Below are 13,983 nucleotides of genomic sequence, written 5' to 3'. Positions count from 1 at the left end.
CTTCCGTCAACATTTGCTTGTTCTCATTCACGGTAGCTTTGTCGTTAGGTGTCTTCCGTTTTCCTTTCCCGATTGCCTTCAGCTATAAAAGGCAAGCCAACCTTATTGTAACACAACTTTGATGAATGAGGGTGAGATTTTAATCCCCTTTCGTCTTAGCTCACCTTCTAGTTGAGGTATTCACCTCCTACGATCCGAACCAGTAAGAGTTCCCCACTGGAACTCAGTCTTTCGCTGCTTGTGTGGTGGATTTTCCACCGAACGATTGACGATTCACGGCCTTGCGAGGAGTTTCCGCCGAAGATTCGCTGAGGCTCGCTCAAATGGAGTGTTACAATAGGAGATCAATATTATTGTGGTTTAGAGGATGATAAGTTGGCATCGACTAATACAATCACCCTCTCTTTTTATGCTTTTAATATCCCATCTCACGAGTAAAATGGGAAGGATGATATTAACACTATCTAAAGGAGTGTCACATTGAATTTTTTGAAAAAAAAAATATAAGAATTACATTAAGTAAAAAATAAATAGAAAAATATTAATCATTGCTACAAATATGGTAAAAAAATGTTATTGAGCCTTAAAAAAAGTTAAATTTATTCTTATTTGTTTCTTATTTAAAACATGTTCTTTTATATGTTTAAAACATTTTTTTAATAATTTTAAGCATTTTTATATTTACTTTAAAAATATTCACTCAAATTTTTTATATGAATTAAAATATTAAAGTTATTAGAAAGTAAAAAATTCACCCATTACTTTAAGCATAATTTTTTCTAATTTGTATAATTTTTTTAATATATTAATTATATTGTCTTAAATTAATTTGTATAATTTTTTTAATATATTAATTTGTATATTTTTTTAATATATTAATTATATTGTCTTAAAATTATCTTTGTAAATAAATGGTAAGAAATATATAATTATTTGTCTAAAAATATTGTAGACACTAATTTTAAAAGGTTAAATTTGATTTAAATATTTTTATGAGTAATTATATTATATTAAAATATATTCGTTGCATACAAATATTTTATGATTGATGTTGCATATATTCGTTGCATATAAAATATTCATGAAAAAAATATATTTAAATGATCTTATTTTATTATGTATAAATAATTTCGATATGTGAGTTCAATGTAAGGACCTAGAAATTTGTGTAGGAGTAGTAGTGGTTTTAAAAATGACACTCAATTATTTTATTAAAAAGTCATACTATAGATAGAACTTTCTATTAATTGAGTTTCAATTTTATAAGAATTATAATCACTTTAGAAACTTTTTCTAAATTCTTTCTGCCTTCTTTTTAGATCTCTAACTTCATCCTTCATCCGTTTAAAATCAGAGACCATAGTAGGAGTCATTGTTTGAGTGGTACAATCCTATTCAATCATAATCTTAAACAAAATAAGTTCATCTTTTGTCCTTCTTTTAAGTTTATATTTAAATATGTTACATGTGGGATGTTTTGAGTTTACACGTGACGTTTAAGGACTCAAGATGAATCTATATTCGGTTAGGGTTATTAGAGTCTAATCATATCATTGATATACGTTTTCTGTGTGTAGATATTACTTCTTGTGTGAGTAGAGGTCTCTAAAGGCAATGGAGTTTTTTGTGTTAGTGACTCATCATCTAGGTAAATGGAGTTAGTTATTTAAATAGATTTTATGATTGTTGTTGTGAATGAATGCATTGTTAATTGTGTTGAAATTATAGAAATAATGTTATTTGTTATGTTGTTACTACGAGAGATAATTGCACTGTGATATGAATGGATACTTGTTGTGATCGAGGAAAAAATGGTATATATATGATCAAGATCTTTCCATTTATTTGTTTCTTTTATTTTGAGAAAATCTTCAAGATAATGGTCAACATGACCAAGATTGAGAAGTTTATAGAAAAGAAAATTTTCGAGATATCTAGTGCATCAAGATTCAAACTCTATTGAAGGAGCATGAAATTATATGCTTTTATTTGAAATAATTGCACTTCTAGAGGAGTTTGTTCCTATAATTCAAGAGGAGAAGGCTACTCTAGTGCTTCGATCTCTTAGATGAAGTTTTTTATGAGGTAACGAATAAATAATATGTTTTTAATTGTGGTTGAAACTATAGAAGTTGTTCATGAAGGAGGAGACTTTGTTGAAGGAGCATCTTGATGAGATGAACTAAATTGTGATGGAATTGAGGATGAAGATTTAACGTGATTCTTTTTATTAAGTTTCCCCTTCCCCTTTGCTTGACAATCTTGTTAATTATTTGAGCATACGTCAAGACTACATTATGTTGGAGGAGGTGAAATTTTTAAGCATAAATGAGATTTTATACAATTAGACAAGACACACGGCTAAATCTAATAATCTTAAGACACTCAAGACTTTGATAATTACAAACAATATTAAACTTTAGTGTGTTTAATAAATTAATATTTTACTTAGTGTGAAACAGATATAAAAACCTCTAAAACTAAAAAACATAAGACAATTTAATAAAATACTAGATGCTACATAAAAGATCTAGACAAAGCACATAAAAAGTGCTAAATTACTAGAAAGATTGGAGTTTGCAAGATCAAGTACGACAAGATTAAAGTAAGATGGAAAAAATAGACAAAAATCTAATGTAAAATAGAAAATGAATTCAAATTTAATGTATCTAAAATCATTGAAAATGGATAATTTTCTTATCCAGAAATTTAAAATTTAAAATTTTCTATTTCTATATAGAATGATAACTATATTACTTCCTGTATTTTTAATTACTCATTCTCATTTTCATGTCGTATTGAATTTATACCCCACGCTTTTCTACGAGGGTTCTGTGTGCATCTACTGACTTAAGCTGTGCTCATACATGATCATTAGACTTAACATACTATTGTGTATGCTTTCAAAATTTAAAATAACTTCCATAGTAAATTGTACGGTTTAGATAGATTACAATAAATTTTTTTTCCATTTTACTAATCTCCTTCCCTTGTGACTTACCATGAACTTCTAGAAATAAAAGATTACAGAAATAAATTGATTTATAAAGTTTTCCTTGTCTCTAAAGGCTCACTATCCTCTTCACAATTAAAATCTTTCTGCCAATTCGCTGGACCAATCATAATGTTTATAACTAAAACCAACTCAGGCTGAGGGTGCATGAATTTAGATGAAGGATTGGGGGAATTGAATTTCTAATTGCAATAAATTAATGACAAAGGTTGGAACAACATTTGCATCATGTTTCTAGATCCAAGCAATTGCTTTAATTGTAATGAACAAATGGGTTGAAGACCCAAAAAAGCAAACAGAATTAATAGTTACTACAAATGGCAATTGCAGGGATATGATATCCTACACTGTCACTAAACGCTAGTCCTAGCCGGGTCAATTGAGCAATGGATTAACAAATTCATAAATAGTCATGTTAAATAACAATTAAGCATCTATTCATTCCACTTGCTATTGACGACTCTTCTTCGCCGAATGGCCAGTCTTTCGCTTATGACGACTGAAATCAGACACAAATCTGAATGTTTGTCCACAACCTGGCTCTGCACACACATAAGGCCGTGCACCAGTGTGGACTCGAATGTGCTCAGTACGAGCCCATGCCCACTTGAAAGTCATCTTGCATCCCTTCCAAGGGCACTTCAAGGGTCGCTCATCCTCATGAACTCTTCGGTGTTGCACCAGATACTTGTGTGAGAAAAACTTCTTCCCACACCCTTTTACAGGGCAGATATTTTTCTTGTGATGCAGCAGCTCCTGTTTTGACCCAAAGCTCATACTGCACCCATCAATATCACACTGATAATCTGCTTCCTCATCCTTTCCTTTCACATGACCAACTGAAACCTTTGCAGTTGAATCATTCTTCATCTTCTTCCTCTTTGTTTGCTTCTCTTTCAATTTTCCTTCAGTCCCCTGAGCTTTTGTGGCTCTCTTCCTAAGCCGGGTGCTAGGTCCACCTTCTTCCTCGTCTTCCATAAGTAAACTAAACTCTCGGGAGTTAGTGGATTGCTTATTCCGCGGTTTTATTTGCTGAGGAGTCTTTGATTTCACAAGAACCCGAGATACCCGTTTTATGGACCGAGATGCCTGGCTTTTTGCATGGACGGAATTGGCTTGTTTCATCTGTTGAAGTGTTTTTGGTTTAGATTGTTTACTTCTAAGAGTTCTCCTCAGCTTCTGATCATCTTCCATTTCATCATCTGAATTCAAATCATCTTCGTCCATGCATTTAGCTTGCTTTCTTTTAGGAGTTCTATGCAGCAGACGAGAATTGTTTTCCGCTGAGTCATCCATAACTTCTTTATCAGGGTATTTGTTTTGCCTGCTCTTAGGAATTCTTCTTTGCTGCTTTGGAAAATGATCCTCCAATTGGTCATCAGACATTACATATTTAACTTCTCTATCAATGCCTTTGTTTTGCTTTTTCCTAGAGAAACTTGTTTGCAGCTTCTGACAATGATCCTCCAATTGGTCACCAGACATTTCATCTTCCTCTGCTACACATTTGGCCTGCCTGCCTTTAGGATTCCTTCTTTGATACCTACGATAATGGCCCTCCAATTGGTCATCTGACGGAATATCCTCTTCATTGAGGTATTTGGTTTGCCTGCTTTTAGGATTCTGCCGCTGCTGTTTCTGCATTTTCAGATCTAGCTGGTTGTCGGATATTATACTTTTTCCAGTCAGATACTTGGCTTGCCTGCTTTTAGGAGTTCTTCTCTGCCGCTTTTGGAAACAACTCTCCATTTGGTCATCAGAAATTATATCTTCTTCACTAATGCATTTGGCATACTTGCCTTCAGAAATCTTCCTTTGCAGCTGAAGAGAACCAACATCCAAAGAATCCTCTGAAATTGCATCTCCCTCCATATCTTCATCCTCCTTGCTGCTATGTTCCTCCCTCTGCTGCCAATCAGAATCACAGTCCCCTGTATCATCTGAAACCACATCATTGTCAATGTCAAAATTCCTCCCATGCTGCATGTGATCATCTTCATCATCAAGTGAATCATCAGAAACCGCATCACTTTCAGTACAGTTTGTTTGTTTGCTTATAGGTTTTCTATGATGATACGCAGAAGTATCCCCTTTCAAAGCAGCACGATCTCTCTCAACATTCCTGGCTTTCTTACTTCTATGAATCCCCCTTGGCTGTGAGTTGGGTTTATCTTCAGTAGAATTATATGAAACTACATTTTTCTTAGCATAACTTCCTTTCCTGGTTCGTCCATTCTCTGCTGCCATTTTCCTTTTCTTACCTGACTTTCTGCTAGTAGTTTCACCTTTAGGGGTACTTTCTGATCTCTCAATTCTCTCATCAGGTAATATCCACCCAAGTAAGATTTTCTCATCCTCAGCATCTTCAGAATCTCTTTTCGCTAAAAGGGGATGGACCTGGTTGGACATCCAAACTTTACCACACCATTTCCCAGCAACAACCTTTTTCTGCCTGTTGACCCTTCTTTGATAGACCTTTGGCTCTTCCGGTGAGCTAGCTGGAGAGCTACAACCAAATGCACAATATATAACAGAATTGTAAGGCATCTGCTTGCTATAAAGAGGAGAGCGACTAAGATGTGCACTGTAAAAGAGATTGATCCCTAGTTTTACAGCCCAGTCACCATTCCCAGGAATGGCTTCCTCGCTATCCAGAGCCGATTGAATCCTCTCCTCATCTTCCTTGGAAGCATGCCTGTATGCAATACTCTTACATGTGTAATCAATCCCCAAGTCTTCTGCCACCACTTTTGCTTCAGCCTCTATCTTGGGATAGTCTATAGAAATGTGTAAAATAAACAATGAGTTATTTACAAAGAAGAAAACTAATAACAGTAATACAATATTTTTCAACATGCAGCAACAGACACTAACTATTGATCCATGACAACCATATGAAAATTACTTCTTCAAATCAGAAAGACACATCTCTTTACATATCTCTACTTCTGAATGAATATTGGCATAACTCATCATCAATGGACAACCCCTAGCCCGTTGATGACAAAAACATAACTAACCCATGACTTCAAAAATTAAAAATTAATAGAGAAAAAAATTCATCCATGATTTTAATATTATAAGATTTAATTTTATTCACAAATAATGAAAAAAAAAATACAAACCAGCAAATAATTGTGTAGTTTTGGATAAATCTCAGATCCAATATCAATTAGAGATAGTATCAAAATACAATGTACATAAATGGAGGCAATCCTTACATTAGAGATCAAGTTTGTACGGTTGAGTTTGGTATGAATCACTTGTATAAGATGGTATCAAAGTCTACCCTAAATCCGTTATAAAGGTCACTCACCATGTTATACATGTACCACATCCTATAGTATGAGAGGGTATATTGGGAAAAGTCCAAATCCCACATTGATTAGAGATAGTACCAAAATACAGTATATAAGTGTGGACAATCCTCACCTTACAAGCCGATTTTGTAGGATTGACTTAGGCCTAAACCACTTTGTAAGATGTGGTGCCACCTATCAAAGAAAATAAGCAAAAGCTTTCACTAAAAGTGAAAAGCAATGGCTACTTCACTGATTTCGTATCTTCTTTTTGGCTGAAAGTGTAAAAAGTTTCATACTGAAATTGAATCAAATTCAAAATCTTACTGAACTTGACCTTTGCATTAGGGGTGAACTTTCCTTGCATTGCAACATTAACTGACATAACTTCCATGACTAGACTCTCATTTTTCATAGCCACAGTCCCCTTGTTTCTTAACCAGTTTAATATGTCTACCCATTAAGTGTTCATTTTATTTTCAAAGAACAAGAGCTGTGAATAGGAAAATTGATTATTATTTGCTAGAATTGGGGCATGAGACAAGAATACCGCATAAAATGAATAGTTGCTCAATCAACCCACAAACCTGGATGACATAGGAGAAATATGTGGGCTCCACCTATTGGGCGAAGTTGCTTCTCTGCTTCTGCAGCATGCTCCAGACAGAACACATGCATTCTGGATGAATCTTCATCAGATTGTAACACCATCGAAGCATTTTTATTATCAAAGGGAACCATAGACATTTTAGAAAATGACCTTTCAGCATCATTGGCATCTTGGGAACAATTGGAGGTGGAATTTGGCACTTTCATATTTTCAAATCTAACCCCTGATGTGATATTATAATCCTGTTTCTTCAAAGGGTGGTCTAAAGATTGATGACTTAAATTACACTCAAATCTACCATGCATTAAACCCTCACAACTGGCACTCCTCAAAGGAATATTATCTCCGGTATCAAGTGCAGACACGGGACTAGCATGGGAATCTTGAGTGTGAGAAAGTAAACTTTCTGAAGCAGAGATCAGCACATTTGTTTCATGACCATCAACTGAAATCTGATCTTCCTCAGAGTCGGAAGAATTTCCATATGCTGAAGCCAATAGTGCAAGAGCTGTATTGCCCTTTTCACTTTCAATACTTAAAGCATACTGAGAAGATTGAGCAGAAACATCTTGCATACCATCTTGGACATTGTTTTTCATCCATCCTGCATGACAGAACAAAGGATCAGTACTTTTAAGCTTTACCAAACTCCTAGCCAAGAAGATTGAAACCATGAAATTACATATGGAAAAAGAAGATATAAAAAGATTTAGCTCCTTAAATACCTAAGGCATGCTTGCAAATGCACCTCATAAAAGATTTGAAGGGCACTAGTGTATGTTTCTGCTCTCCTATTATCCCCCAACTAAAAGCTAAAAAAAAATGAGGTTTGCTATTACTGTGTAACTTAAGACAAGTTCATGGCACTGGTGGCAGGACAACTCAGTTTCTTCAACCATCACAACGGATACAACTAAAGCAACTTAACCATTTACCTAATATACTACACTTCTACAGAATGCAAACCAACCTTTTGGACCCCAATAAACACCAATAGGACCATGAGAGAAACTTAGAACAGAAGATAGATAAACAAGTATGTTAAGGCTCAGACTGCCCTAAGCAAATAAAATCAACGTTTCACAAAAGGAAAGATTTTAGATAGGAGAAAGGAAGACATGCCCGGTCCATGCAATGAAGAGACAGTTATAACCTAAAGGCACAGATTTTTTGGGACTGCCCTTTTGCAGGAAATTATCATGATAGTGTGGTCATTATATACAGAAGGATACTAGCCAAATAAATAGACATGTTTCCTGATGAGCATAAGACGGAGGTCCAGAAAATACCTAGGATGTGACGACATTATTGATAACATTTGAAGAAAAATAAACTATTTTTTATGACAATATGAAACAAAGTATGAAATACTACAAATAGTACTCATAAACCTGCCTGTATACATATTTGGCACAGGAATAGTTGCTTCTTCTGGGGCAGTAGTAAGTTTACTGTTAGATACTCCAGAACCAACAACCGAATCATTAAAGAAGCTGCAATCAGCTGACATGAGATATCTAGCAGCTGGATCTCTAGGCTGTACAATAGCAACACATGAAAAGCTTAATATTCCACAAGTGACACATGAAAACAGTCTCTGATCTGACAATCCATCTTCTTCACTAGTTTCTCTCTCAGTGTCCCTTTGAAGTGGCTTAGTACTTGAAGTGCTTAAGTTACCATTTACATCAAAAGAGGAAATCCTGTTCCTTTCATACATCGTACTAAACTTGTCTTTCACAGAATAGAAACTTTTTTCTTGCTTGATTCCATGACTCCTGTTGAATACCAGATCATCAGAAACAAAACCTTTTGAGGAATGCATTCCCTCAGAATTGCTTACATTGATGGATTGCTGGGATCCAACACGTAATTTTGAGCAAATAGAAATGTCAACTGAGCTACGAGGTAGAAGTACTACAGCGGATCCTTTCCCCAGTATATGAAGCAAGTCATTGTTCTGTAACACATCTTGGACAAATAGTTCTTTAATTACAGTCTCTCCTTCACCCTTCTTCTTATCTTTAAGACGAGAACTACGAGGTTCAGCACTGATGCTTGCAGGAATTCTGTATGGAGAAAACAAAGGATATTTACAGGCAGTATAATTTAGAACAGATAATATGGTCATCAGAACCATTGTCTTGGTGACATGATCACATAGTACATGAATTATGAAGGGAAACCTAAAAAAGAAAATATATATCTTGAACCAGAATGATTCATCCATATATTTTAAAATTGGAGAGAATACATGTGTATCTTCAAACTCCCTTAAGTCAATAAGGTATTGTTAATAATGGCACCAAACGTACTAACAAAATGAAAACAAAAGATAATTCTAGTAAGGTGTCGGCAGTACGCTCTCGTAGCCAATTATAAGAAGTTAAAATAGAAAAAGACAAACCTAGAACACAAAGCTAAGGCAAGGTCATAAAGTAACTGGAAATGTGAAACCATGGGAGGATAATTTAGTGAAGCCCTCCGAATGGCAGCATCTTTAGCAACCCTCAACCACTCAGGTGTAGCAATGTTCGCTGCCTCTCCACAATTAAAACCTACACAGTATACACTCAAAATCATTAGAAATATTCTACTATTGACTGAAAGAATAACATCTATCACCACCACCTACCCCACCCTAAAAAAGAAAAGAAAAAGAGAATCTTTGAGCCTGTGACAGCCACTCTTACCATGACTAAACCCTGTGTGATAGGCTCTTGGAAACGTCACAACAAATTCCCCAGCGTTTTGTACTAACCTGATTCCACAAAATTGAAATTTAAAGTCATAGATGCACGGAAACCACCATACAGGGTTGCCAAAAATGGAAATAACATCCAATAATTGCAATGATGATTACTAGGGAGAGGATATGATATTCCTTTAAGTAGAAAAAACAAAAATGGGAACCAAGCAAGGCTTTCCTGTCAATGCATAACAGAAATGGGTTCTCCCCTGAAACAAACCACTGCAGAGCACCAGAGAGGAGGCATGAAAACAATCCTACGTCAAATCACATTAGAGAAAAGAGAAGCCCTTAAAGATGAGGGAGGGCATTTCAGTCCAACCATACATACCGCACAACTTAATAAACTATATACTGCAACAACGAAGTTTCCATTTTTCTATCAAAACTTTAAAAACTAACCATCCATAACTGCTTCCAAGCTCCAAATGAAAGAGCACTCTATTCATACACCGATGAATTCAAAATTAAATAGCACACAAAAGTGGAGAAATATAAAAAGATTATTCCAAATGGCAGTAAAAAAACAAACAAAATAAGTGTTTTGACAAGGCATACATTTCCTGCAATGTTGTATTTGAAATTGCAATTTAATTTCAACAGCTTTAAAGTTCAAACTGTTTTGTGTGTAGTAATTTAGAGTAAATAGTACCACTTACAGGGCACACAAAAACTGGAAGTACAAGTAATTAGTTTTTGAGATTAATCTGAGGATATACCAAATAAGATCATCCCAAAAATATGTAGTATGCATAAGTACCTGCAGCATGGAACACCTGCACTAATAAATACTTCAGGCGACATCACTGTGGTTTTCTCACCAAGAATAGCAAATGTAACTGTTGAAACGAAACAGACCCGTGTAAGTTTGTAATATGTGGATATATAAACACAAAAAATCAAGTATCATTCTCTTTACATATAGAAATCACAGTTATCCTCATTTATCCCAGATGAGACCAATGAATATTTTTCATTCCTGATAAATTGAAAAGCAAAACACGATATATCAGAAGTGAAAGGAGTGAAGATGATAAATAGAAAACAACAAAGATTCCCCAGACAAAAGAAAAAATCTACAAAGACAACGCCTATGTCAAGGAAACATGTTGGCAGACAGTAAGTGAAAAGAAAGAGATAGTTGTGCCTACTCAGATTGGGTAGAATTTTAAATCCAAATGGGATCCTTGTATTCAAATGTTGTTCAATCCCCAGATGCTTTCATAGCCTCCTAAAGCAATGAATAGGCATCCTAAAACCAACTATGCAATCCTTAATTTGGTTATCTTTCACTGTTACAGTCAGCACTCCACCCACTTTAAACTGGCTAAGGATGAAAGCAGAGGACTATAACTTAAATCATAAACTCCTAAGGTTTTAGTAGCAATCTTGTTTTCAACAATAATGCCTTGAACTAAAGCTAATGATTGTGAGAGCCGGACACAATACAAGCACACATCCTCCAATTTATACACAAAAATGCACCTCATGCAGAAAAAGAACGAAACAAACTATATGGCAATTTACTAGTGAAAGAGTGAAAGATTACAAGCGCTTATGTTAAAAGTTCCCATGATCAAGAATATCTCACAGGGAACATCAAAAAGCAGGACATTCTGCAACAGAACCAGGACTAAATGATCCAACAGAATGGAACCCAAACAACACGCTTCCATCCAGTGTTTGGGCCCATTAAACACACTGCTGCAATTTTAGTCCCAGTGTGGGATAAACTTCACAATCAGCACGTTCGGGAGAAGAAAGCAAAAGGATCAAATGAGCAAGCTTCTCCTCAATATATGTATGTATGTATGTATAAATTAATGTATACCTCACTCATTTAATTTCTTCAAAAGCTAACTTTATCTCACGAAAGCTAATTTTAAACTTCGAAAAAGTTACGTGTTTTTACCCAAGCTATCCGAACAGAGCCTTGGATGAAGTTATGTGCTTTTCACAAGTTATCCGAACAGGGCCATGGAAAAAGTCAACTATTTTTTTTTCAGAAGCTTATCCAAACGGAGACCCAGGTCAAAATCCACAAAAAAGATACGGTTAAATAAATTTGCTCTGGAATCCTCTGTAAAGTTCAGAGCAGTTCATCCCGCCCCCAAATAAAAACGGAACCTCAGGCAAACTTCAAACTGGAGAAGCAGCAGAGAACATAAACACGCACGGAACAGACTATCACTAGCAATCAACTAACTTCCTATTTACAAAGTCAACATTTCAGAAATTCAAAGCAAACGCATGACCTCAGCAGTAAATTCAGCAATGTCCGAAAGAAAAAGAAAAAACAAAGTCAACCTCAGAGATACACAAACCAAACACACCATCTACTCACCGAGCGGATTAATCTCTCCCCCGTAGCCGTGAACCCTAACAACCTCCTCAAACGCAACAGCAGCATCTCGAGGGACGCCGTACCAGGTCTTGCCAGCACCCATGTGGAGGTAGTTCAAGCTATGCAAGTCGTGGTCCTCGACATGCCAGGCAAACCAGCTGAAGAGCATGGCAACATAGACCATGGGAGAAGTAACGCCCGGAATCTCCTCCTTCATGAAGCGCAAAAGTGAACCCGTGGCCCGTGAAACCGCTCGCATGTTCCACGGAGTGTCCGCAAGGGAGGTGGGATCCCCTGTGTGGCGGCATTTGGGGGAGAACGCGGAACCCGGCATGTCGTTCGCGTATTCCACGGAGAAGGGTTTGTCCAACGTGGCCTTCCAGAAGAGTGTTTCAGTCTCAAGTGGAGTCAGGCCTGGGCCTGGGCCCGGACCTTTTCTGGTGTGGCGTTTGAGGTACGCTTTCTCGAAGGACTTGGCTTTGGACTCGAACTCCGTGAAGGTATAGTGGTCACCGCTCTGCCAGACAGGTCGCTGCACGGGGCGGGGCCGGCGGGGGCAGAAGCCGATCTGTTGCTGGCGCGTGGTGAATGTGGAACCTGAAACGGCAAGTGAGCGGTTGAGGTTGGCGATGGCGGTTTTCTTGGGAGAAGGAGGGAAGGGAGGAATGATTTTGCAGATGCCGTACTTGGACGCTTCCTTCTCGATCTTGAATATGTAGCCGATTGGATCTTGGAACTCTGCCGCGGTCGGCCGGTACTCCGGGGCCACCGGCATCGATTTCAGCCACGGCAAAACGTCGGCGCTCCCCTCCGAACCCCCTCCCATTATCCCTGATTTCTTCTCCGTGGCTCTCATTGAAGCCTCCGCGAGCTCACACCTCGTTTTTGCGTCTCTTCCCCTGTTTCCAGAGGAAGGGAACTACGAGGAGAAATGAAATGAATAAGAAAATTTTGGGGCAGAGGAAAGAAGCAAAACAAAACAGGGGTTAGTAGAATTAAGAAGTAGAGTAAGTACTAGTAGTAGAGACATGTGAGTGATGTGTGAGTTGGGGGCTTTTATTGTGGCCTCGCTTCATAACAAACATCCCTCATTCTCCCCTAATTTACCACCTCTGCCATTTTCTCTTTCTTTCTCGTATACCAGCAGCACTTGTAATTAAACGCTTTTGGCGTTTTTCTGTTTTTGGATAAATCATTTTACGTAATTATAATTTGGTGAGTCCTTCTCTGCCGCTTCCTGTTTTTCCATTATTCTACTTTTGCCCCCGCCATACCTTTGTATTTCCGAATTAACCCCGCACCGTGCCACATCGGTCAAACACGTCAGAGGGTTGAGTGACACGTGTCATTCTTTAATTGCCTGTCGTGGATGCATGTTCAAAGAGCAGGGTCAGCAACTCTATGAGTGTGTATAATTTTAGTTATGGGGCTGTTTTGATTTGATTGCTAGAGTGGATTAATCATGTTCCTTTATGGTAAAAATCCTTTATGGTAACAACACACGACAACAACGTTGTAGCTAATCACAAGTCAAACATTTAAGTACCTTCCATCCCCTATGACTTTTCTTCTTCAAACTTGCATGCATTCTTTTTTTTCTTATGAACTAAATTTAACTTACTTTGGTTACATATACTTATTTATGTTTCCCATGGGTGAATAATATTTGTATGGAGCATTTATTTATGCTTGTTTAAATTTAATAATAATCTTTCACTAATTTCATGTGTACCATTCATGCAAGATCTATTTCAAATGAAAAAGTAGCATCACCCGTACATTGATGTATATTGATCCTAAATTTCGTAGTCATTCTTCTAGACCCATTTCATTTCACGTACTTTTATGAGTTGTTTTTTTTTTTTTTTCCTAGGTTAAAAAGTGCAAAAATTTCTGTTATTTTGCGTGGCTAAAAGGAGTTTAAATAGAATCTTGTTCCTTTTTTTGTCGGAAGCTTCAACGTAGACC

At 36.7% G+C, this 13,983-nt stretch overlaps 1 protein-coding gene across 1 annotated transcript; it reads right to left on the bottom strand.

Annotated features, from left to right (window-relative positions):
• Positions 1 to 3,178: 3,178 nt before the first annotated feature.
• On the bottom strand, positions 3,179 to 13,042 carry LOC114164121 (lysine-specific demethylase REF6-like). The gene is made up of 7 exons (XM_028048649.1): positions 12,016 to 13,042; positions 10,432 to 10,510; positions 9,616 to 9,683; positions 9,330 to 9,480; positions 8,318 to 8,991; positions 6,900 to 7,526; positions 3,179 to 5,790 (listed from the first exon to the last, which is right to left on the bottom strand). The coding sequence occupies exons 1-7, from the start codon at positions 12,869 to 12,871 to the stop codon at positions 3,464 to 3,466; spliced, it is 4,782 nt and encodes a 1,593-aa protein (XP_027904450.1). The 5' UTR covers positions 12,872 to 13,042; the 3' UTR covers positions 3,179 to 3,463.
• Positions 13,043 to 13,983: the final 941 nt, after the last annotated feature.

This window comes from Vigna unguiculata, chromosome 9 (genome assembly GCF_004118075.2).
Source record: "Vigna unguiculata cultivar IT97K-499-35 chromosome 9, ASM411807v1, whole genome shotgun sequence".
Lineage (NCBI taxonomy): Eukaryota > Viridiplantae > Streptophyta > Magnoliopsida > Fabales > Fabaceae > Vigna > Vigna unguiculata.
The sequence above is the reverse complement of the archived record's forward strand: the minus strand, read 5'-3'. Positions and strand labels throughout refer to the sequence as shown.

Coding starts and splice junctions, on each gene's coding strand:
- LOC114164121 (XM_028048649.1), bottom strand. CDS start 12,871: ATGAGAGCCACGGAGAAGAAATCAGGGATAATGGGAGGGGGTTCGGAG. Junction 9,684..10,431: donor GCAGGTGTTCCATGCTGCAG/GTACTTATGCAT, acceptor TTGTGGAATCAG/GTTAGTACAAAACGCTGGGG. Junction 7,527..8,317: donor TGTGCCAAATATGTATACAG/GCAGGTTTATGA, acceptor TCTGTCATGCAG/GATGGATGAAAAACAATGTC.